Source organism: Leptodactylus fuscus, chromosome 4 (assembly GCF_031893055.1).
Source record: "Leptodactylus fuscus isolate aLepFus1 chromosome 4, aLepFus1.hap2, whole genome shotgun sequence".
NCBI lineage: Eukaryota > Metazoa > Chordata > Amphibia > Anura > Leptodactylidae > Leptodactylus > Leptodactylus fuscus.
Window position 1 is genome coordinate 172,492,043 of NC_134268.1, and position 24,765 is coordinate 172,516,807.

The window sequence follows — 24,765 nt, forward strand, 5'->3', positions numbered from 1 at the left end:
CTGGTACAATGTGTCTGCAGTCACTTCCCAGTGTGTTATTTTACTGTATAGTGCTGAGTAAGCAGTCAGTGTCCAATGTGTTGTTATTATTACACTACTATAATGTTGGGTCAACAGACAGTCCCAGGTGTGTTATTACTACACTGGTGTAATGTGTCTGTATAATGTTGTATACACAGTCAATCCATGGTGTGTTATCATTACACTGGTATAAGTGCTAAGTAAGTTATTATACTGTATAATGCTGTGTCAGACGCCAGTGACCAATATGTTATTATTATTACACTTGTATACAGATATGAGAGCAGTCAGTGACTAGTGTGTTACTAATATTACACTGGTATAATGTGTCAGCAGTCAGTCCCTGGTGTGTTATTATTACACTAGAATAATGTGTCAGAAGTCACTGCCCAGTGTGTTATTTTACTGTACGTATAATATATACATATAATAATATTACTACACAGGTATAACATGTCATTAGTCAGTTCCTGGCGTGTTATTATTACATCGGTATAGTATGTCAGCTATCTGGTCAGTGTGTTATTTTATTGTATAATGTTGTGTCAGGATCTAGACCCCAGTGAGTTACTTTACTTTATAATGTTGTGTCAGTTTAGGTTCACATCAGCGTTGGAGTCAGATCGGCATAAGATCTACAGAGGACTTTTCTCTCTGCTGGGTTTAGTATAAAACTATCAGAAACTGTATGACGTCACCTGGCGGACCCCATTATGGTCTATGGAGTCCACGGGTAACCACTTTTTTTTAGCAGACGGGCTCTCTATCACTCAGATACCCATGCCAACCCGATCAATGGAGAGACGAACGCTTGTGTGTTATTATACTTACATTGTTTCAGCAGTCAACCTGTGTCAGCCTGGTGTTGTATTATTATTACACTTGTATAATGCTGTGGTATACTAATACACTGATTTACAGGCAGAGTACTGTCTAGTACACTATATCGGTTGTGTCGCATACTCTTCATCTCACTGTCATACACTCCTCCACCGGTGTAGCACACTATATTGGTTGTGTCACACACTCTTCATCTCACTGTGTTGTTGATGTCACACACTCCTCCACCGGTGTAGCACACTATATTGGTTGTGTCACACACTCTTCATCTCACTGTGTTGTTGATGTCACACACTCCTCCACCGATGTACCACCCTATATCGGTTGTGTCGCATACTCCTCATCTCACTGTGTTGTCACACACTCCTCCATCGGTGTAGCACACTATATCGGTTGTGTCACACACTCTTCATCTCACTGTGTTGTCACTGTCACACACTCCTCCACCGGTGTAGCACACTATATCGGTTGTATCGCATACTCTTCCTCTCACTGTGTTGTCGCTGTCACACACTCCTCCATTGGTGTAGCACACTTTATCGGTTGTGTCACATACTCTTCATCTCACTGTGTTGTCGCTGTCACACACTCCTCCACCGGTGTAGTACACTATATTGGTTGTGTCGCATACTTTTCCTCTTACTGAGTTTTCACTGTCACACACTCCTCCATCGGTGTAGTACACTATATCAGTTGTGTCGCATACTCTTCATCTCACTGTGTTGTCGCTGTCACACACTCCTCCACCGGTGTAGCACACTATATCAGTTGTGTCGCACACTCTTCATCTCACTGTGTTGTCGCTGTCACACACTCCTCCACCGGTGTAGCACACTATATCAGTTGTGTCGCACACTCTTCATCTACCTGTGTTGTCGCTGTCACACACTCCTCCACCGGTGTAGTACACTATATCAGTTGTGTCGCACACTCTTCATCTCACTGTGTTGTCGCTGTCACACACTCCTCCACTGATGTAGTACACTATATCAGTTGTGTCGCACACTCTTCATCTACCTGTGTTGTCGCTGTCACACACTCCTCCACCGATGTAGTACACTATATCAGTTGTGTCGCATACTCTTCCTCTCTTTGTGTTGTCACTGTCACACACTCCTCTTGAGACTGTGTTATAGAGCTGGGCAAATGACCCAAATCAAATAAAAATCACAATTAATTGAACATTTAACCTGACTTATGATTAATGAATGATTATTTTAGGACACTCCCCTTTTTATATGCCACATTGGCTCGCGTACAGTCAGTGACCTATGCTTTAGTCAGTGGCAGTGTGAGACGGGATGGCAGGAAGGCAAAAGAACTGAATGACTGATGTGAGCAAATTCACAAATAATTGAGTTGCTCTCGATTCATTGCCCAGCCTTACTGTCTTGTGAGTATCACACATCCATCCTCACACTATCATACACTACTTCTGATGTTACTTTACACACAGAGTACACAATATTGTCACTCTTACACACTCCTCCTCGCACTGTACTTTTACTGTCACACATTACTTTATACTGGGGACAATTTACTAGAGAATGTATGCCAAAAAAGTATTACATCTTTGGGACACAGCCCAAATTTGCACCAAAGTTACACCACTTTGTCCCTTTTCCACCCCATTCGCAACTTTTTAAGACAGCAGTCTGAGCAGCGACACCTTGGCTGGTACAGATTTTAATACTAGTGCAAGGGACTTCCTAAAATGTGCTCGAATTAAGAAGAAGAGGTACTTCTTACTAATCCCACCAGGTCTTGCACCAGTGGAGGAACTGATTAAGATTGGCAAAGGAAATGTGCCACACTGTGTTGTTACTATCATACACTCCTGCAAATGTCAAAATATTTCTCCTCACACTTTACCTCAGCAGTGGAGTACACAATGCTGTGTACACACAGTGTCACACAAATATGTTGTGTCACATGCTCCTTCTCACACTACCTTACAGGCGGAGTGCTCTCTGATGTTGCACACTCCTACCCAAGGTATATTGCTACTGTCACACATTCTTCCACACTTTACATTAGAGATGGACTACGCTGTATACGCTATATACACTGTCAGTGTCTCACTCTCCTCCTAATACTTTATCTTTTAATCAGAGTGCATTGTGTTGCCGCTACCACATACTCCACCTCACACTGTGTTGTTACTTTAACACATTCCTCCTCACACTATTGTCAGAGTCACACACTCCTCCTCACACTTTACCTTAGAGGCGGAGTACACTGTATTGCCATTGTTAAACACTCCTCCAACACTGTCACTGTCTCACACTTTATCTTTTAGGCAGAGTATGGTGTGTTGTCACTGCCACACACCAATGATACTTGTACTGCATTGTCAGTGTCACACTCTCCTCCTCACACTGTAATGTTACTTTTACACACTCTTCCTCACAGTGTGTTGTCAGTGTCACACACTCCTCTTGGCACCATGTTGTCAGTGGCACACACTCCTCTTGGCACCATGTTGTCAGTGGCACACACTCCTCTTGGCACCATGTTGTCAGTGGCACACACTTCTCTTGGCACTGTGATGTTGCTTTTACACACTCTTCTTTACACCGTGTTGTCAGTCTCACACAGTCCTCCTGGCGCCCTGTTGTCAGTGTCACACACTCCTTTGCACCGTATTGCCAGTGTCATACACTCTTCTTTACACTGTGTTGTCAGTGTCACAAACTCCTCTTGGCACAGTGTTGTCAGTGTCACACACTCCTCCTCACACTGTGATCTTACTTTTACACACTCTTCTTTACACTGTATTGTCAGTGTCACACACTCTTCTTTACACTGTATTGTCAGTGTCACACACTCTTCTTTACTCTGTTGTCAGTGTTACACACTCCTCTTTGCACCCTGTTGTCAGTGTCACACACTCTTCTTTACTCTGTGTTGTCAGTGTCACACACTCCTCTTTGCACCCTGTTGTCAGTGTCACACACTCTTCTTTACTCTGTGTTGTCAGTGTCACACACTCCTCTTTGCACCCTGTTGTCAGTGTCACACACTCTTCTTTACTCTGTGTTGTCAGTGTCACACACTCCTCTTTGCACCCTGTTGTCAGTGTCACACACTCTTCCTCGCCCTGTGTCGTCAGTGTCACACACTCCTCCTCACACTGTGATCTTACTTTTACACACTCTTCTTTACACTTTATTGTCAGTGTCACACACTCTTCTTTACACTGTATTGTCAGTGTCACACACTCTTCTTTACTCTGTGTTGTCAGTGTCACACACTCCTCTTTGCACCCTGTTGTCAGTGTTACACACTCCTCTTTGCACCCTGTTGTCAGTGTTACACACTCCTCTTTGCACCGTGTTGTCAGTGTCACACACTCCTCTTTGCACCCTGTTGTCAGTGTTACACACTCCTCTTTGCACCCCGTTGTCAGTGTTACACACTCCTCTTTGCACCCCGTTGTCAGTGTCACACACTCCTCTTTGCACCCTGTTGTCAGTGTCACACACTCTTCTTTACTCTGTGTTGTCAGTGTCACACACTCCTCTTTGCACCCTGTTGTCAGTGTTACACACTCCTCTTTGCACCGTGTTGTCAGTGTTACACACTCCTCTTTGCACCCCGTTGTCAGTGTTACACACTCCTCTTTGCACCCCGTTGTCAGTGTCACACACTCCTCTTTGCACCCTGTTGTCAGTGTCACACACTCTTCTTTACTCTGTGTTGTCAGTGTCACACACTCCTCTTTGCACCCTGTTGTCAGTGTTACACACTCCTCTTTGCACCCCGTTGTCAGTGTTACACACTCCTCTTTGCACCCTGTTGTCAGTGTCACACACTCTTCCTCGCCCTGTGTCGTCAGTGTCACACACTCCTCCTCACACTTTACCTTAGAGGCGGGGTACACCGTGTTGTCATTGTCACACACTCCTCCTGTGTTGTCAGTGTCACACACTCCTCCTCACACGTTACCTTACAGGCGGAGTACACTCCGAGTTTCTCCAGTTTCTTGGCCCGGGGAGCTGAGCGGAGCTGCCCCTTCTTGGCAGCGATTCTTAGCGGTGCAGCTCCAGCACCTCCCACAGCCGGACTCTCGGCTCCCCGGGCTGCTCCTCCGGCTGCAACCGTAGCTGCTGCTGCCGCTACCACCACGGCCGGAGAACCTTGGGGTGCCACACTGCCCACCACCGGGCCTCCGTCTGCAGCCGCTTCTGACATTGCAGGAGCCCTGGAGCCTGCCCGGGGAGAAGAATGCCCCCTACCCTCCTCCGGTGCACAGATCCCTGGGCGAGGTGACGAGATCTGCAGCCGTTCCCCCAGCAGGGAGGCAGCTGGAGCACATCACCGCCTCCCCTGCCTCTCTCCTCCTCCTCCTCCTTCTTCTTCTTCCCAGTCCTCCCTCCTTAGTACTGCTGTCCACTTCCATTGCTGCTGTCAGCTCCGGCCGGCTGCTGTACACTGTGTAATAATCCACTGGCGGTGTCAGCTCGTCCTGTAACCTGGAGCTGCAGACAGGGCAATTGTATCTCCTTACAGGGGACACAATATGTAAGAATTCTTTCATTGTGGACAACAAATAGACATCGTTCTATAGAGAGTGAGTGAGTAAACGTCAGGCTTGATCAGACTCTGTGAACTAGGGATATAGATATCCAATCTCTTTCTGGGAAAGCTGGGTGAATGCATACACACAGTACATTTTGTTAGGGTAATGGCTGTATGTTATCACCCACCTTTCCCAGAAACAGTTTAGAGATCTCTAAGAAAGCTGAGTCAATATGTGCAGCCATTGCATTTTACTAGTTTAATCGCTGTATCTTCTCACCCAGCTTTCCCGGAAACACTTTTGAGATCTCTAAATCTGTTTCTGGGAAAGCTGGGTGCATAGATACAGCATACCTCACAACTTTCAAAGGATAGAAAGAGGGACAAAATCACATAGCTGACTCAGCTGTGGAATCCGCTTGAAGATAGGTCATGTCGTTTTTTTTATCCGCTAGCTGAAAAAAATCACTAGTGGAAGAAAAACTGCGAGTGACTCGCATTGAAATGAATGGAAGCATTATTTTCAGGCAGATTTTGAGGCGGATTCTGTGTCAAAATCTGCCAGCAAAAAACTCAGTTTAAACTGGGGGCAACTAGAGGGGGACATTAAACTGGGGCAACTGGAGGAGGACATTAAACCGTGGGGGCAGCTGGAGGGAGACATTAACCTGGGGGCAACTAGAGGGAGGGGGACATTAAATGTTCCCCTTCAGCTTCTCAAAGTTTAATACCCCCCTCTAGTTGCCCCCAGTTTAATGTTCTCCTTCAGTTTCGCCATTTTAATGTTTTCCTCCATTTGCCCCAGTTTACTGTCCCCATCCATAGTTTAATTCCCCTTCATCTGTCCCCAAAGTTTAATGTCCTCCTCTATCTGCCCCCAAAGCTTAAAATCCCCCTCTTCATATGCCTCCCCCCTCCATCTGCCCCAACAGTTTAATATCCCTCTTCATCTGCCAAAGTTTAACATAAAAAACATTGATACTCACCTCTCCTCGGTCCCCTGCTGTGCAGTCTGCAGTCTCTTGTCTTGGAGTGTTCAGGAAGCTGCATACGCAATGTGAGTGATGTCATCAAATTGCACTTACATCTCCAAAAGCACACAGGGGGAAGAATGGTGAGGCAGGTTGTTATGGATACCTGGAGTAAAGCTGTGTGAATGTGACCTTCATGTAACAGTGTCATCCACAGCACCCTGCCCCTTTAGAGCTGACCTGCAGCAGTGAAGAAAAATGACTGGGTTGTTATGGAAACCTGGAGTAAAGCTGTGTGCATGTAGAGACTAAGCGGCTGCTAGCTTCTATTGGCTGAAAGATACATCTTAGAGAGCTGAGATCCAGTCTAAGCTTCCCGGACACCTGAAGTATCTGTGTGCTAAGTTTGGTGAGGATCAGTCCAGTCATTTGGTCACATATAAAGAACACATGGACAGACAAACTCATTTTTATATAATTCTCTTATACAGTATATATATAAAAATGAGTTTCTGTTTGTCTGTTCTTTATGCGCGACCAAATGACTGCACCGATCTTCATCAAATTTGGCACACAGATACTTCAGGTGTCCGGGAAGATGAGGCCTCAACTCGCTTGGACGTACCGTTCTGGAGATACAGCTTTCCCAAAACAATGACCCCCATTAGCCAATACAAACCTGCAAGTCTTTCACTCATATTCCAACTGCCATACACATGGTCACTCCACATACACAATCCAACACTGATATCCAAACTGAGATACACGCATCAGAGGATTAGATATGCGGCTCAGCACCCAGTGCCACTCGCTGGAGGATTAGATACGCGCCTCTCCACACAGTACCACACTCTGAAAGATTAGATACGTGCGTCAGCACACAGTACCATGCGCCAGAGGATTAGATACGCACGTCTGCACACAGTACCATGTGCCAGAGGATTAGATACGTACATCTGCACACAGTACCACACGCTGGAGAGTTAGATATGCGCGTCTGCACACAGTACCAAACACCAGAGGATTAGATACACGCGTCAGCACATAGTACCACAGGCCGAGTTTCCATAGCAACCCAGCCATTTTTCTTCATTGTTGTATGTCAGCTTTAAAGGGGCAGGGTGCTGCGGATGACACTGTTACACCAGGTCACATTCACACAGCTTTACTCCAGGTATCCATAACGACCGTAGTTGTTATGGGGCCACTACATAAACAAAAAAAATGAAATATACCTGTGTGAAGCTGGTCCTCCTGCTAGTAAGATATATAATACATTTTTATAATTTTTTATAAATAAATAACAGATAGATGCCTGTAATGTTTTGTTTTTCAAAATATGTTTTTTTTCCACTTTTTTAAATAAAACAAATGCAATGTACACACCAAACTATTGCCATTTCCACCATCAAATGCTATAAGTCTACTTTTATCTATTTTTTCTTTTTTAGATCATCATTCAGAATTAATCGCTTTCAATCCCCTGTGATATCAAATTCCATTAAACAAAAAGGTAATTTATTATAATTTTAATTGTATTTTTCAGTAAATATTTTGTTATATAATTGTTTTAAATTTTTTTTGTAGATGCCTGTCAACACCACCAGCAGCAGCAACAGCAGTGAGGCTGTGTCTCCCCCACGTTTCAGATGCAGACTTGTAAGTACTACTGTATACGAAATAAAATTTTAGTAAAATAAATTCCTTTTTTTCAGCAGCGCCAGACACCACTTTAATGTTCCGTAGAATTGCTGATAAAGCGCTTCTCCAAATCTTAGAGCTGTGCCAGTGTCTGCATAAATCTCGCTACCTTACCCGTACTGATCTGTCAGATCAGTGCAAGGCAGAGGTGCAGATAAATCAGCCGACAAATTGATGAATCGGTATATAGTCCCCGCTGTCTGAACAACATGTATGCAGGCATCAGGAATTATTCAGTCCCTACTACTGTTGTACTATTGCATTGAGGGTAAAATGCAGCGGTCAGAAGGTAAGTGTATGCATGCATTAAAGGGGTTGTCTTAGTATATAATGCTCTTTAATCCTTCACATATAATGCCTCATTATATTTTGTGCAAACACCAATAGGACATTATACCTGTATACCTTGTGTGGGCATGTAATGGTGCCTAAGTACCCTAGCATACCTGTTATTGGCATTTAAAAATTTCAATTTATTTTTCTTTTATAGTTGTCCTCATGCTCTTCTGATGGGGCTTCAAGAGAATTAGATTATAAGTTTTAATAATTTTTTTAAAAATTTTTATCAAAAATGTCTCAGTTGCTAGTATAAAACAGTGTATAGTATATTCTTATTTTTTGTCATGAAAATAAATAAATGGATAAAACATAAAAGATTAATTTTATTAAAAGTTAAATTTGTTAATAAAATTTTTATTTTTTTTACATTTATTTTTAAAACAGACTCAGGAGTCAGCCCAGCCCCCTGCTGCAGTGATTTCTTCATGCCTGTCACAGCCTTCCCAAGCTGTAAGTACATGAAATCGAGTTGACATGGGTCCATGTATAACTGCAAGTAAAGCTATAAACTTTTCTTGTACTATTGGGGATCAATAATAATCTAGTAGCCCCTAAACAATACAATCTCCCCCCCCCCAGGGCCCCCAGACAGTACAATGCGCTACACAGTGGCCTCAGAAAGTATTATAGCTCCACAGTGGGCCCCCGAAAAGTATTAAACTCTCCACAGTGGCCCACACACAGTATTATATGCTCCACTGTGACTCCCACATAGTATTATATGCTCCACAGTATGCCCCCCCACAATATAATATGCTCCATATTAGGGCCCCCACATTATATTATATACTCCACAGTAGGACCCCCACACAGTATTATATGCGCCACAGTAGCCCCCACAGTGTTATGAGCTCCACAGTGAATCCCACACAGTATTACATACTAAACAGTAGGCCCCCACACAGTGCTATATGCTCCACAGTGTGTCTCCACACAGTATTATATACTACACAGTAGGCCTCCTACACAGGATAATATGTTCCAAAGTGGGTCCCTACACAGTACTATATACTCCACAGTAGGCTCCCACACAGTATTGTCATACCTCCCAAATTTCAAAGAACAGAAAGAGGGACAAAATGTGCGCCGCGCTATGCCACGCTGTAGCAGATTTGGCTCCACCCACATCTATACTGACTCCACCCATTTTCATCCATTTTTCTTTATGGCCCCACACAATACTGTATATTGATACTACAGTCACCCTAACATTATATGCCCCTACATTATAATGTTCCCGTCCAATTTCCCCCACAGTAAGAAGTCCCTCTCCTCGTGCCCCAGTTGCCCCCAGTTTCATGTGCCTCTTTCATTTGCCCCTAGTTTCATGTACCCCCTCAATTTGCACCCAAAGTTTAACAAAAAAACAAAACACTGATACTCACCTCTCCTCGCTCCCCTGCCACTCTGTCGGCAGTGTGTTCTCTCAACGTTTTCTAGGAGCTGTAGGTGTGGTGTGAGTGATGTCATCATATCATGCCTTCAGCAACCTGGGGCAGGAGCACACCGGGAGCACAACAAATGTGATTCAATGTATGCATATGAGGCATTGGTGGTATCAAGCTGAATTACCTATGGGATCGATCCTGAAGAAGGTCAACCCTTTGAACAAAACATTGCATGAAACAAATTCCTGATTCCACATGTTACCACTAAAACTACATGTTATGGTGTTATGATACATATAACTACTTTACTTTATTCACCTTTGGAAATTAAGAAATAGATAAGCAAAACCTGCTTATTTCCACCTAAACCTTGTTGTGTGTGCAGTGATCTTTATACATATCAGATTTGGTCGGAGAACCCGATCACTAGCACCCCTATCCTCCTTGAAGAGTGTGTGGAACCAGCGATATACAGAATCGGTCAGTGCCATAGACCTCAATTGTGTGACGGCTGTTCCAATGCGATCATGTATTGAGAAGAGACACTTCTTACACAGGTAGTAGTCGTGTAACAGTCACATGTAACTTTTATCATGCAAAAATGTAACTTTCTATGATAAAGGCAAACTGAGACTGGTGTCATGTGACTCTGCTATGTAGCTTGGCACGACGTATGAATGATCATTGTGTATCACACGCCTGACATCTCACTAAGTGTATATAATAGCTAATATCCAGGCAGCAGGTGTTACTGTTAGAAATGTATCTAGGGTTACGGTAACCACAGCTACATGTAAACACGCATGCTACATACATCAAGGCAGGAACGTTATCTGAGCCGTCTACATAATCAATGGAGAAGCTTTCTCTTGCATCAGGTGAGTTTGCTATGGGAGCGACATAAATCTTCTTTGTTTTAATGATCATAAATCTATCACCATATGTCAACAATAATCTTATTACAATGGTTATTGTCATATAAAAGTTTGAAAAATGAGACATTTCACAAGTTTTTCTAGATTAAGGACAGGTTAGACTCGGAAAAGTCACTATTATCACTTCTGATGATCAGTAACACGGCGCGCGTCCTTCCCATCTGAGTAAACATGGTGAGGAAGCGCTTACTGTATATAGAGCAGCAGGAGCCAATGTGCTTTGTGGCTCTGTAAAAAGAAATACATGCAAGGTTCACACCTGCACTTGGCGCTTCATCAGGTTCGCCGGGGGACCCAAACGACAGAGTGCCAGACCGCTAAAATAATGGTTACCCCGCGGACTCTGATTGACCCCAAAGAATATAATAGGGTTTGCTGGATGTCTGAATACCGATGGAGAGAAAAATCCTACATGCAGGACTTTTCTCTTCACCGATTTGGATTCCAACGGAGATGTGAACATAGCCATATGGCCATAACCTTGATATGGGTTGTTTATTACATATTTCATTTGCACTGTTGCTAGCACTTGCATGTTATTTTGGTCTTCCGAATACTGTTGTGACCTCCCCATCTCCAGGTTATCAATATGTGTTTTTTATTTATTTTTGATGGCTATTTTGTATTATTTAAAATATTATAATTTTTTTTATAATATATTATAATTATTTAACATATATTACACCATGTTCAAAATTATTATTCAAATGATATTTTTCTCATTTTTCTAAATGGTCAATATAATGGTCAAATCTTCTGCCATTAGAAATCAATTTTTATTGGACAAACCACCCAATGATGATATTTTTTTCACAAATTAAAACCACTGTTCCAAATTATTATGCACAACATACACTATGTGATCAAAAGTATCCGGACACCTGGCTGAAAATGACTTACAAGTTTGTGGCGCCCTCCATCGGTACTGCTGGAATTCAGTATGGTGTTGGCCCACCCTTAGCCTTGATGACCGCTTCCACTCTCGCAGGCATACGTTCAGTCAGGTGCTGGAAGGTTTCTTGGGGAATGGCTGCCCATTCTTCACGGAGTGCTGCACTGAGGAGAGGTATTGATGTAGGTCGGTGAGGCCTGGCATGAATTCGGCGTTCCAAAACATCCCAAAGGTGTTCTATAGGATTCAAGTCAGGACTCTGTGCAGGCCAGTCCATTACAGAGATGTTATTGTCGTGTAACCACTCCGCCACAGGCCATGCAGTATGAACAGGTGATCGATCATGTTGAAAGATGGAATCGCCATCCCCGAATTGCTCTTCAACAGTGGGAAGCAAGAAGGTGTTTAAAACATCAATGTAGGCCTGTGCTGTGATAGTGCCACGCAAAACAACAAGAGGAGCAAGCCCCCTCCATGAAAAACACGACCACACCATAACTCCACCGCCTCCAAATTTTACTATTGGCACTACACACGCTGGCAGATGACGTTTACCGGGCATTCGCCATACCCACACCCTGCCATCGGATCGCCATATTGTGTACATTCGTCACTCCACACAACGTTTTTCAAGTGTTCAATCGGCCAATGTTTACGCTCCTTACACCAAGCGAGGCGTCGTTTGTCATTGACCTGCGTGATGTGTGGCACCCAATCACCTGACCACATTCGAAGTCCGTGAGTTCTGTGGAGCGCCCCATTCTGCTCTCTCACGATGCCTAATGTCTACTGAGGTCACAGATATGGAGTACCTGGCAGTAGGTCGCAGCACAATGTTTTTGGGGGTGTCTGGATACTTTTGATCACATAGTGTATTTCTAAACATTATATAGCTTGTAAAGAACTGTGGTTATTTGTTGAATTTGTAGCATTTACTCACATTTACTCACATCAAAAGCTATCTCAATGAAAAACCTTTTAACAGGCCAAGTTACAGGTTAATATAGGACTCCTTGCTTGATAACACCTTCACAATTATTGCATCCATTAAACTTATTAGGCTTTGGATAGTCTCTGCTTCAATTTCTTTGCAGGATGTCAGAATAGACTTCCAGAGCTGCTGTTTTGATGTGAACTGCTTTCCACCCTCATGGATGTTTTGCTTGAGGATACTCCAAAGGTTCTCAATTAAGTTGAGGTCAGGGGAGGATGGTGTCCACACCATGAGTTTCTCTCCTTTTTGCTATAGAAGGCTCTTCTATTTGTATCATTGAAGAAGGTGGTCAGTCAGAAAAGAAACTCTATATACTTTGCAGAGGTCAATTTCACATTTTCAGAGCCCCTAGACGGGCCTATCAGCTCTCTACCTATGATTCCAGCCAAAAACACAACCCGCCACCTCCTTGCTGAAGTTGTAGCCTAGTTGGGACATGATAGAGATTCCACCAACCATCCACTACTCCATCCATCTGGACCATCCAGGATTGCATGGCACTCATCAGTAAACAAGACTGTTCAAAAATTAGTCTTCACGTACAGTTGGGCTACAAAGATTCCGTATATACTCAAGTATAAGCCGAATTTTTCAGCCCAGTTTTTTTTTTTTTTTTTTTTTAAATGTAGATTGTGAGCCCCACATAGAGCTCACAATGTACATTTTTCCCTATCAGTATGTCTTTTTTGGAATATGGGATGGAAATCCATGCAAACACGGGGAGAACATACAAACTCCTTGCAGATGTTTTTTTGCCCTTGGCGGGATTTGAACACCAAGACTCCAGCGCTGCAAGGCTGCAGTGCTAACCACTGAGCCACCGTGTGGCCCCACTACAGTTTTTGTGCTGAAAAAGCCCCCCTCGGCTTATACTGGAGTCAGTAAAAAAAAAAAAAAAAAATGTTTTTTTTTTTTTTTTTTTAGGGTGGGGGGTGGTGGTGGTGGTGGGGGGTGTTATATGACCAGCCCCAATATCAATGTATAGAATCTCCCATAAAATAGTGCAAAATAAAAGAAGAAAAGAGAAGATTTAAAAAAAGATAAAAGTTGTAAATCCATCCTTTCCCTAGAATACATATAAAAGTAGCAAATGACTGTGACACACATACACATTAGGTATCCCTGTGTCTGACAGTGCCCGGTCTACTGAATATAGGGGATCTGCAGTGCCCCGTCGAGAAGGAGTTAATAGGAGCACTGCAGATACCCTATATTCAGCCAGACTGAAGTCCAAGTGGGGGAAGAAAAAAAACCCAGTCCTCAAGCTCAGGGAAGGGGCAGAGAGACAACCAAAACACCCCCTCCCCTTCCCCAGCACCCAGCATCTACTGCACCCAAAAACTCCGACCATTTTAATTTTTATACTCGAGTCAATAAGTTTTCCTAGTTTTTTGTGGTAAAATTAGCGGCCTCGGCTTATATTCGGGTCGTTTTATACTTGAGTATATACGGTACATATCCTGGCAGATTATTATTATTTTTATTTTTTTTTGCCTTTTTTCAGAAAATATCAATGATAACATAAAACCTTTTTCACCACTCATGGTTAGTGGTTGGTTGAAGCCATTTATTGTCAAACTTCTGTGTTTCTCTTTTTAATCATAAAGACAACCAAAAACAGTTTATTCCCCTCACCCTTATTCAGAACAAGATAGGTCAATACATCCTGGATGCCTGCTGTGTACCCCATGGACCGGTGACATCTATCATGAATAGAAGACCACAGGTTCAGGACATTACTACATACAGGTATAATGTACATGCGTATAGGCCATGTCAGCATAGATAGTATACTTAGAGGGATTGACCAGCCATGTACAATTTTGTTAAAAAAATTTAGAAAGTAAAATAATGAAACAGTCATACCCACCTTACCTTACCACTATACCCACTACTGTTACCATTCTGATGTTTCCCAGTCAGCTGCTGGTCTCTACTTTCTGACCCAACAATGACATCTTGATGTGGACATGAGATTACCTCTTTCCTTACGCAGACTGCATCTTTGGTGACAGATTTTCAGTTTTCCATGCTATTCATTTTCTTGGAGAAGACCAACTTTCTGGAAGACCACTTATTTATACAATTTTGAGAGGTCAGTTCTAAGAGATTTCATTGTATAGTGGTATTAATAAGTTGTGTTTATGTCATGATAATGATAGTGTAAGTGACATCACTGGTCTGGTAAATCAAGTCATAAATGCCAGTACTCCAGGGCTGCCCCCATATTTTAATTCCCTCCTCCAGTTGTCCCCACAGTTTCATGTTCCCTTCCAGCTATCCCCCCAGGTTAATGTCCCCCTCTAGCTACCCCCAATTTAATGTCTCCTTTCAGCTGTCCCCTTATTTAATTTCCCCTTCCAGCTTCCTCCCCAGTTTAATGCCTCATTCCAGCTGCCCCAGTTTAATGTGTCCCTACGGCTGCCCCACAGTTTAATTTTCCACTACAACTGCCCCACAGACTAATGTCCCACTCTTGATGCCCCCAACCTAAATGTCCTCCTCTAGCCACCCTCACAGTTTAATTTCCCCCTCCAGCTGCCCCACAATTTAATGCCCCCACAATGTAATGTCCCTCCCTATTCTACTACCTACCTACACAGTTTAATGTTCTCTGTAGAAACTCCGATAGTTCATTGTCCTCCTTCAGTTGCCCCACAGTATAATGTTCACCTCCAGTTGTCCTCATTTTAATGATCCCCTTCAGTTGCCCCAGTTTAATGTCCCTCTCCAGCCATTCCCAAGTTTAATGTCTCCCCCAAGGTGACCCTAAATTTTAATTTCACCATCCAGTTGCCCCCTCAGTTTAATTTCCCCCTCTAACTACCCCACACTTTAATATTCCCCTCCAGCTGTCCCCACAGTTTAATGTCCCCCTCCAGCTGCCCCCACAGTTTTATGTCCCCTACAGCAACCCTTATTATGTAATTTTTAGAAGTTTTTTTTAAAACGGTTTTTGTATTGTCACATTGAAAAAAAAATTCTTGATTCCTAAGGCCCAAACAGACAAAGTATGACTTTTTAACCATGATGGATACTCCAGAGATGTTGCCCCATTTGCGCTTTTAGCTCTATAAGCTTCATAGACAATGATACAATGTTTTATATTACTTTGTCTCGAAATGTCATGATTTTAAGGATCAGTATTTTTTCTAAATATTATAATAGATACATAAACAACCATTTTGACCTCACTTGAGAATTTTTCCTCTCTTCATCTCAGAATGAGTACATTCCTACCAACTATCGAAGAAGCGTCAAACGTGGATTTACAGACTCCAGATAATAGGAAGGAGCAAATATCTGAAATGAATGAGATTTGGCCTATTTGTTCTGTATGCCAGGAACGAGTTAATCTACGTTCACTCATAAACCACAAACAATGCCACAGAGCTAATAAAGTACTGGGCTGGAAGCCAGAGGACGATCCGTCAAATCTACATATCCTCACAGTCCAAAAGGGGAAAATGATATCTCGGATTGAAAGCTCTTCAGAATGCAAATATAGACAACATCAAAAGATTAATCACTCCTACGAAACACTGAAAGGAAAGCTGCTTTCTATGGCTCCATATATTCCCAAACCGTATATGCCCTTTGAAATGAGTTGCCATGTTTATGACATGGATGGAAACAGTTTAGCAAAATCTATTGTAATCTGTTCTGATAAAAACGCTTCCTGGCAAAGTAGCATGGAAGATTCATTCACGGTTCTTAATAACTATGGGCAGAGGCAGAACACATGCTTTGCTGGTATATTTGATGGGTATCATGGGAATGTGGCAGCATTCACTGTAGCTGCAGAGTTTCCCACTTTACTGCTGGATCGTATTTCAGCCATAGATACATCTTACAAGTTAAATGATGAAGAAAAATTCTTCATCAGGTCACTTGATACTATTTTTGAAGACAAGTACAAGGAATCGGAGCATATATTCACCACAGAGAACAAGAAAGGAGCCAAGGATGTAGAAGGTATACACCTCGCCTATGCAAAAGCTTTTTGGCGCATGGACAGAATGTTACAGCTCGGAAGGAAGGAGAGTTCAAAGTCAAGGTGGAGTGGCTGCTCTGCTGTAACTTGTCTTATAGATGGAGTTACAGTAGCAGACACCAAGATGTCTACAGATAAAGATAAGACAAGGCTTGGTATGCTCCATGTGGCAAATATTGGTAAGTGCATGAATACTAATATAATGGGAGAAGTTTATTAAGATTGGCGTTTCCTACGTTAGCACCAACTGGTACTAGGCACCCCTAAATTACAGAGAGGTGTAGATTTTCTATGTAACATACGCTAGTTTTCTAGTATAATTTATAGAGATGAGCGAACACTAAAATGTCCGAGGTTCGAAATCCGATTCGAACAGCCGCACACTGTTCGGCTGTTCAAACGGATTTCGAACCCCATTATAGTCTATGGGGGGAAATGCTCGTTTCAGGGGTAGGCAAAATTCGATACAATTATACTTACCAAATCCACGAGTGACGGTCGTCTGGATTCCCCTTGAAGTCTTCTCCCGGTGCAGCGCCCCCGCGGCGTCTTCCGGCTGGAATTCACTCTGCCTAGGCATCGGGGCCTAGGCAGAGCCGACTGCACATGCGTGGTCAGCTCTGCCCGGCCCGACACCTGAGCAGAGCCGACTGCACATGCGAGGGCATGCCCGTGCATGCGCAGTCGGCTCTGCCTAGGCCGGATGCCTAGGCAGAGTGAATTCCAGCTGGAAGACGCTGCGGGGACGCTGCACGGAGAAGACTTCTAAAGGTAAGAGAGGAACCAGCGTTGATTGGCAGAATGTATAGCATTCTGCCAATCAGCGCTGGTTCTGCATCGAACCTTAAACTTCGAACAGCTAGTAGTGTTCGATCGAGTACGAGTATTTCGAATACCGTAGTATTCGATCAAACACCTACTCAATCGAACACTACTCGCTCATCTCTAATAATTTATAATAATTCTGCCTTGGCCCGCCTTGCTCTCCACCAACTTTCACAAATAAAATGGCGATTGCAAACAAGCAATGTGGCACATGTCTGGTGCAAGAAGGGCCATGCACCAGAAAAATGGTTGATAAATTCTACTCAATGTATTCCAATAAACACATTGTATACTGGAGGTTATAGGCATAGCTGTCAATATTCCTAGTAGAGGGTGTGGAGAACCACAAAAGATGTAGTTTGGGCAAACTTAACCACCAAAGTGGGCGGTTTGTCGGCATTTCTAGGTGGATGAAGTATTGGAGGAGCTAAAGTCTCCTGGAATGTTATTGGCAAGTATAAGGCCCCATGAACATATCTAAACTACAGCACCGCTTTGTATGGAAGTTTTAGACACCTCTTCTAGATATGTAAAAGGGGTCTCTATAGAAACACCATTTAGCTACAATTTTATACAAACATGGCAGAAAAAAATGGTACCAGGCTCCACTAGATGCCATACTTATAGAGGCATGGCACCTAGAAGTGTTTCTTTCTTGAACAGAACGAAGTCCTCAGTTATGCGTACACTATTGCACGAGGATTGTCTAATGATGAGTTACACTATGCTCACACCTGCATTGAGTTTCCAAAAAAAAGGGAAATCCAATCCATTTAAAAAGCGGTTACTATAATGGGGTCCGCTGGGTTCCATCTGGTTCCTGCCTGAGAAACACGGAGAAAGCGGAATGGGGAATGGAATCCCCGAATAGTCACCCAATGCAGATGTGAACCCAGCCTTAGCTTGATAATATGATATATATACAACCAGCGTGATGCTTAAAGGGGTCTTTGTACGTCTATGTAGATGTTTATCACTGAATATTTAGCGCATGAAACTTTACTTTTATTAAATTAGATTACAGGGTTTGTCTGAGGACATAAAACTTTGCAAAATAAGTCAATCACTACTTTAACTGAGACAGAGAAAGAGGACAACTTAGGCAATGAACCAAGGCAGTCAGACAACCCCCAACAAGCGTGTCATTGAAACAGAGCACTGGAAGAAGCTCTACCTTTGTCCGGATAGAAGCAGAAATTGTATTATCAATTTAAAAGGGAACCTTTCACATTAACCCCTTCCCAGTCCTTTTTTTTTTTTTTTAAATTTTCAATTTGCAGGATAAAATTGTACTTCATAGTGGTACCATTTAATATGCTGTACAATTTACTGGGAAGTTGGAAAAATTTTTTGGAATGGCGTCAATTTTGAAAAAAAATACTGAATTTGCACAATTTTCTTATGGGTTTGTTTTTTTGTGAATATTCTTATGTATTATACTATCACTGTTTTAAAAATTAAAACATACATTTGCTTAATTAGACTACACCACTAAAGCATGTTGGGAAAAATCCACAAAATTCTAAAAACATCAGGAAATATCAATCAATAATTGTGAGCTATGGAATTCACTAGCTAAGTCCTGTACATGCAATCTAATAGAAAGAAGAAAGCTGCTTTTGGTGGGCAGTCGGCCCCCCAAACCTCCCAGGCCCCTGTGTAGCTGCACAGTTTGCGCATATTGTATATTCGGGCCAGATTTACTTTTGTAGTTAAATGTGGCAGGTGTATCTTGGAGCAACTTCATGACTGTACTTTGGGATAAAATTTTTGCAACTTGCTGAAAATGTAAGTACGGCTTCTCAAAAAAAGCATGGCTTAAAGGGGCAAAAAATTGTCCAAAAATTATATTGTAAAGTAAGGCCTTATTCAAACAAACAAGGATTTTTTTCTTGTATGTTTTTTTGATGGACAGAAAAAAACAGTTAAAAAATGGACATTATATTTTTGTTAATTTTGATGAATGAACTGACCCAAAAGAAATCAAGCGGTGTGTTTTATTATATGTAAAGAACCGATTGACATCCAAGTTACGTCTGTTAAAAATAGATCAGTGGATAAAAATTAAAAGGATGCATTTCATTGGTCTTTAATGGTTTATTAAAAATGGATGACACTTGCCTGCCAAAAATGGACATGGAGTGGGCATGGAGCGGATGCAAAAACAGCCATCAAAAACGGACCCATGTGTCCATTTTTCACAGCCAAGAAATGGACATAGTTGTGTGAATATCACCTAAGCCAACTAAAAGGTAGTACAGACCAGTGTAAAGATACACCAGAGTTATGACCCATTATCAGTCAGGCTGTGTTCGTATCTGTGCCGGAAACTCAGTCGTAGAAACCGCTCAAAAACCCTCAATGGGGTCTGCCGTTATCCGTGTGTAACCGATTTTGAAGCGGTCCGGACCCGAATAATGGAGAGCAAAGTGCTAGTGTGAACCTAGAGTTATTGTGATAAACTGGTGCATCTTCAGACTAGCTAAGGCTACCTGATACCTGCAACGTTCGACTTTTCTCAAAGTCTTTTTCTTCCACCGGTTTCAGTTTAAAAATGGCAGACGACCCCTTGTGTAACCTCTAGTCTCCCAACTGACCCGAACAACAGACTGCCAGCGCAAGCGTGAACCTGGAGTAACTTTTAGTAAACCTGGACCATTGTGTTGTATTTTCTTTTACACACTTTTCACAAGTTGAATTTAGAAAGTTATTCCAAAGCCGTAAAACAACATGGTGGTGTTTCAGTGACTGGAAATCTAGTGACAGCTTCTATTTAAGATCCCATTATTTTGAGTTACTCCTAAATGCAATCTCATAAATTTGGCATGTGTTAGCAAATGGAGATTAGGGGAAGCAAGCCAAACTGTGAGATCTTGCTTACTTGTCCATTAGCAAGCCTAACAAATAGGTATAATTCTGTAATTAATAGACTTTCTGCCTCCAGGGACGTCTGCGGGGAAAGATTTTATAAATTGGGTCAGACAACCCAGCACAGTAACAAAGAAGTCTGTGCAGGTAATCTTACAGGGCTGCACGTATTATATAAAAAGATTGAAAGAAAATGGAAAGCAGTCTAATGTAACCTCAAATTGAGAACGCAATAATATGCTGACATATGTAATATTACTCCATTAACACAGTTTTCACAGTGCAGCGTTTTCTTATGCGAAAAGAGCAAATTTGCTGAAGCTCGAAAAGAACAAATTTGAGGCTTCAGAATGACTTTGATCCTGACGACTTGTGAAATGTTTAATGTGCGGAAAAAATGGAAAAAGGTCCTTTATTCATATACATACAATGCAAACCTAATAACTCATTATTGTTGAAAATGGATCATTGGACAGTGTGTACCATCAGTTATCTAAAAAACACATATGTACATTAGGTTAGGGATGGACGAAATCGTGACTAATCATCCTTTTTAACTCAATTACTATTAATGGCAATTATTTAGGTCACACGCCTTTTAAGCAACACCCCCTTTACATTACGTGTTGGGCAAACCCCTGGAGATTCGTTGTGTGAGGTTTGCCCGGTGGTTTCATCTGGACCAAACCAAAATTGCGATTATACTGGGGTCTCTGGTGTGACTCCCTGCTGTTTTCGGCACTTATCGCTGATTGGGCGTCAGCCTCACGTGGTGTCATGACGCACAGACGCAAATGTCTCAACGGCATGTGGCGTCAGCCAGAAGCGCCAAAAACAGCAGAGAGTCACACCAAAGAAGTGAGCAACACTGTTTTTTAGACTTCCTCGCCTTCCCTGGTCCTCAGTTTATTAAACTTTGGGATCAAAAGAGCCCCACAGTATAATAATAGCAGTTTCGATTCAGCCCGAATGAAAATACAAATATTGTAATAACCGAACCGAAATAACCGACATGAACAAAATCGGTTATCCATGTTGAGGTTCTGTTTCAGTTATTTTTTGATTAATTGCCTAGCCCTAATCTAGGTACTTATATAAGGCATCCAATATACATACCAGGCGTCTCTAGTATTAGTATAACAAGGCAGCGGTAATACGCCAACCCTAGACAAGTTGTATTTGCTTAAGTGACAAGGTTGCGTCCAGGGACAAACACCTATAGGCCATAAATATCTAATCAGTGGGAGACAGACGGACCCTGCACAGATCAGCTTTTATAGGACAGCTTCCAATGGCCATAATATACACAACACAGGACCAGAAGCAGTGTCTCAGGTCCCCATATAGCGGGCGGTCGGCACCACACCTCAGATCCCATTGTCTTCTATGGTGCTCATATTGACAACTCAGTACCCATTGACTTTTCTTTTGTTAGATGTAAATGAGATTTTAAAAGCCCCATATACCTGCAATCCAATTTGCAGCAATTTTGCTATGTCAGAATGTAACCTAAGGTTCAAGCCACATGTTGCAAAAAAATACACCTATTTATGATGCAGATTTTGCTGAGGGTTTTTGAGCCACAGCCAGTAGTGCAGGGGTCAGCAACCTTCGGCTCTCCAGCTGCTGTGAAACTACAACTCCCAGCATGCTCCATTCACTTCCATGGGAGTTCCCAGAACAGCAGAGCAAGTATGCATGCTGGGAGTTATAGTTTTACAACAGCTGGAGAGCCGTACGTTCCCTACCCCTGCAGTAGGGGATTCAGCAGAAGTGTAAGGGCTTCCTTCATATTCGTAATTCCTTCTAAAGCAAAAAATGAAGCTTTTTGGCAGTTATAGAATGGATCAGTAGCTCTGTAGACGTGGATGGATAACGCAATATAGTTGGATGTCACTGAATGTCATCCATGTGCATTCCGCTGCAAACTTGGCCCCACATTGGATACATACTAGGTACTGTGCATGGGGTCTAAGCCCACCACATCTAAGAATCTGAATGACAAGGATATAACTAAAACATATACTAAACCTTTTACATGTAATGTGCGAAGCTGCTTGAATACCACGTTCACTTTTGCTTAATTTTTTTCTTTTTTTTTTTTAAGGAAACATTAAGGCCATCTTATGTAAAAACGGGAAGAGTCACTGTCTTACTAGAGATCACAGCACAGCTAATGGTCAAGAAAGAACAAGAGTCTTAAAATCTGGAGGATCTGTTAGTTCTAATGAAAGTTGTGGATTAGTTGAAGGATTCAGCAAAGTTACAAGAGGACTTGGTTTCCATGGTGATCCTCAACTTAAAAATTCAGTCATCCCAGCACCTTACACCTTATCCATTCCAATATATATGACATGCCAATTCCTCATCCTTGCCTCCAGCGGCTTGTGGGAAGTCCTGAGCGCTAGGGAAGTTATAACAATGGCCCAGGAACTAATGACAACTTTCTTAAGGTGCCCACAAGATGTAAATGCAGACAGTATTGGACCTGAAGAAGACTTTCAATCAGATGACATTAAGAATGGTCCACATGAAGACCGAGATACACCCGGACATCTCTGTGCTACCGATGTGAAAGCAGATATTCTAGGAAACTCTGCAGACAATAGACGTAAGCTGTATAATAGGGCGGCAGTTTTTGTCTGCAGGCAGATAATGAAGACAGCCATGATGGCAGGATGCCAACAAAACATTACAGTGTGCCTAATTCTTCTACCCGGATGTGAACCAGGTTTTGGCCTGGATAAGCCCTCCGGCTGATAGTCTTCAATTAACAATTGTTCGGTGGCTCCTTAGCAATAGACTACAATCTGTCACTTAGTAGCAGATCATTGAATGACAGTTTGTGGCCTGTTGCTAAGGGCCAATTGGACCATAACTTTTATTTAGATCACTATCACATGCACAGTATACCATATTTTTCGGACTATAAGACGCACTTTTTTCCCCCAAAATTTTGGGGAAAAGAAGGGTGCGTCTTATAGTCTGAATGTAGCGCCTGGCACCCGCCGTAATAGAGAGGCGAATGCCGGCACGGGATAGACGCTGGGGCCTGAGACATCGCTGCGCTCCTCTGCCCTGCATGAAGCCAGCAGCTGCAGGGGTGATGCTATTCCGCTCCTCCGTCCCCCCGCCGCTGGCTTCATGCAGGGCAGAGGAGCGCAACGATGTCTCAGGCCCCGGCGTCTATCCCGTGCCAGTATCCGCCTCTCTAGTACAGCGGATGCCGGGTCAGTATTGGTGGCCCCTTCTCCCCCGGGGCCGGTCCCCACCGGCCCCGTACCTGTGAAGTTGCAGGCCGGCTCCTGCACGGCGATATCGCAGGAGCCAACCTGTTCGGGTGACAGCCGGGAGCCTAATGAGGCTCCCAGGCCTGTCACTGCTATATATTAGTATTGCGGCTGGTCTCTATGACCAGCCGTAATACTAATAGACAGAATGTCCTATAGACGGCAATACAGTTGTATTGCCGTCTATGGGACTTGCAATCAAGCGACCGCAGGTTCAAGCCCCCGGGGGGGAATAAAATAGTAAAAAAAAAAGCTTTAAAAATATATAATAAAAATATAAAATAAATAAAAGTTAGAAATCACCTCCTGTCCCTAGAATATATATATATATATATATGAAAGTAGAAAATCATATATCATAAACCACCGGGTTTTTTTTTCAATACAAGGTGATCTAAGCAATAGATATTCCCCAAAATGGTATAACTAAAAAGTACTTCTGGCCCCGCCAAAAAAAAAACACTCTATGCGTCCCCGTACAGCTGCAGGGTCACCTGTCAATGTGGCCTTGCAGCTGTTGCAAAACTACAACTCCCATATATTAAATATTTTACCATTTTTTGCTTCAAAATTTTTTTTCCCTATTTTCCTCCTCTAAAACCTAGGTGCGTCTTATAGTCCGAAAAATACGGTATGTAAGCCGAAACCAAGAGAAGAGTGATAAACTTCAATGCAGAATCTGTAACTCTTCCATGCTCTGGAACCAGTGCAATCGCTTTTGGCTTATAAATACTGATGCAAAATACTGACCAAATACTGACTGTGAGAAAGTGGCCTTTGCCCGGATTCACACTGGGGCTTTTGGTCTGGATTTTGATGCATAATCCACATCAAAATCCGGCTCAAAAAACCAACTTCCAATGAATTCAATGGGTTCCTTTTTCCGCAAGCGGTTTGTTCCCGCTCGCGAAAAAATAAGCGACCTGCCCTTTCTTCAAGTGGATTCCGCAGCTGAATCCGTGACATGACACACCTTCCCGACCAGGCCCATTCATTTGCGCCTAATCTGCAGCAGAATGCTGCGACTGGATGCTGGGACATTGTATGCACTGCACTGTATGCACTGCATCAGCAGCCGTTTTTTGGACCGAATTCTAAGGTGGCCTCTGCGTCAAAATCCAGTCCAACACCCCCGGGTGTGAGCCCAGCCTTATAATCATGCAATACCAACAGTTTGCCCAAAGGA

General features: G+C 42.8%; 2 protein-coding genes across 4 annotated transcripts in view; one reads left to right on the forward strand and one right to left on the reverse strand.

The window, feature by feature from the left end:
* KAT2B (lysine acetyltransferase 2B) overlaps positions 1-5,292 on the reverse strand; it is a 72,212-nt gene extending 66,920 nt beyond the window's left edge. For both annotated transcript variants that reach the window (XM_075271379.1, XM_075271380.1), the window contains exon 1: positions 4,810-5,292. In XM_075271379.1, coding sequence (XP_075127480.1) covers positions 4,810-5,055 — 246 coding nt within the window. In that variant the 5' untranslated portion in view covers positions 5,056-5,292. The remainder of the gene's footprint in view (positions 1-4,809) is intronic.
* Positions 5,293-8,777: 3,485 nt separating this feature from the next.
* Positions 8,778-23,241, forward strand: PP2D1 (protein phosphatase 2C like domain containing 1). Of its 2 annotated transcripts, none has more exons than XM_075271382.1 (5): positions 8,778-8,843; positions 14,248-14,351; positions 14,522-14,697; positions 15,826-16,775; positions 22,397-23,241. In XM_075271382.1, the coding sequence occupies exons 4-5, from the start codon at positions 15,827-15,829 to the stop codon at positions 23,047-23,049; spliced, it is 1,602 nt and encodes a 533-aa protein (XP_075127483.1). In that variant the 5' UTR covers positions 8,778-8,843; positions 14,248-14,351; positions 14,522-14,697; position 15,826; the 3' UTR covers positions 23,050-23,241. The 2 variants fall into 2 exon arrangements, with proteins under 2 accessions (XP_075127483.1, XP_075127484.1); XM_075271383.1 differs by having other exon boundaries at positions 14,599-14,697.
* Positions 23,242-24,765: the final 1,524 nt, after the last annotated feature.

Coding starts and splice junctions, on each gene's coding strand:
- PP2D1 (XM_075271382.1), top strand. CDS start 15,827: ATGAGTACATTCCTACCAACTATCGAAGAAGCGTCAAACGTGGATTTA. Junction 16,776..22,396: donor GCTCCATGTGGCAAATATTG/GTAAGTGCATGA, acceptor TTTTTTTTTAAG/GAAACATTAAGGCCATCTTA.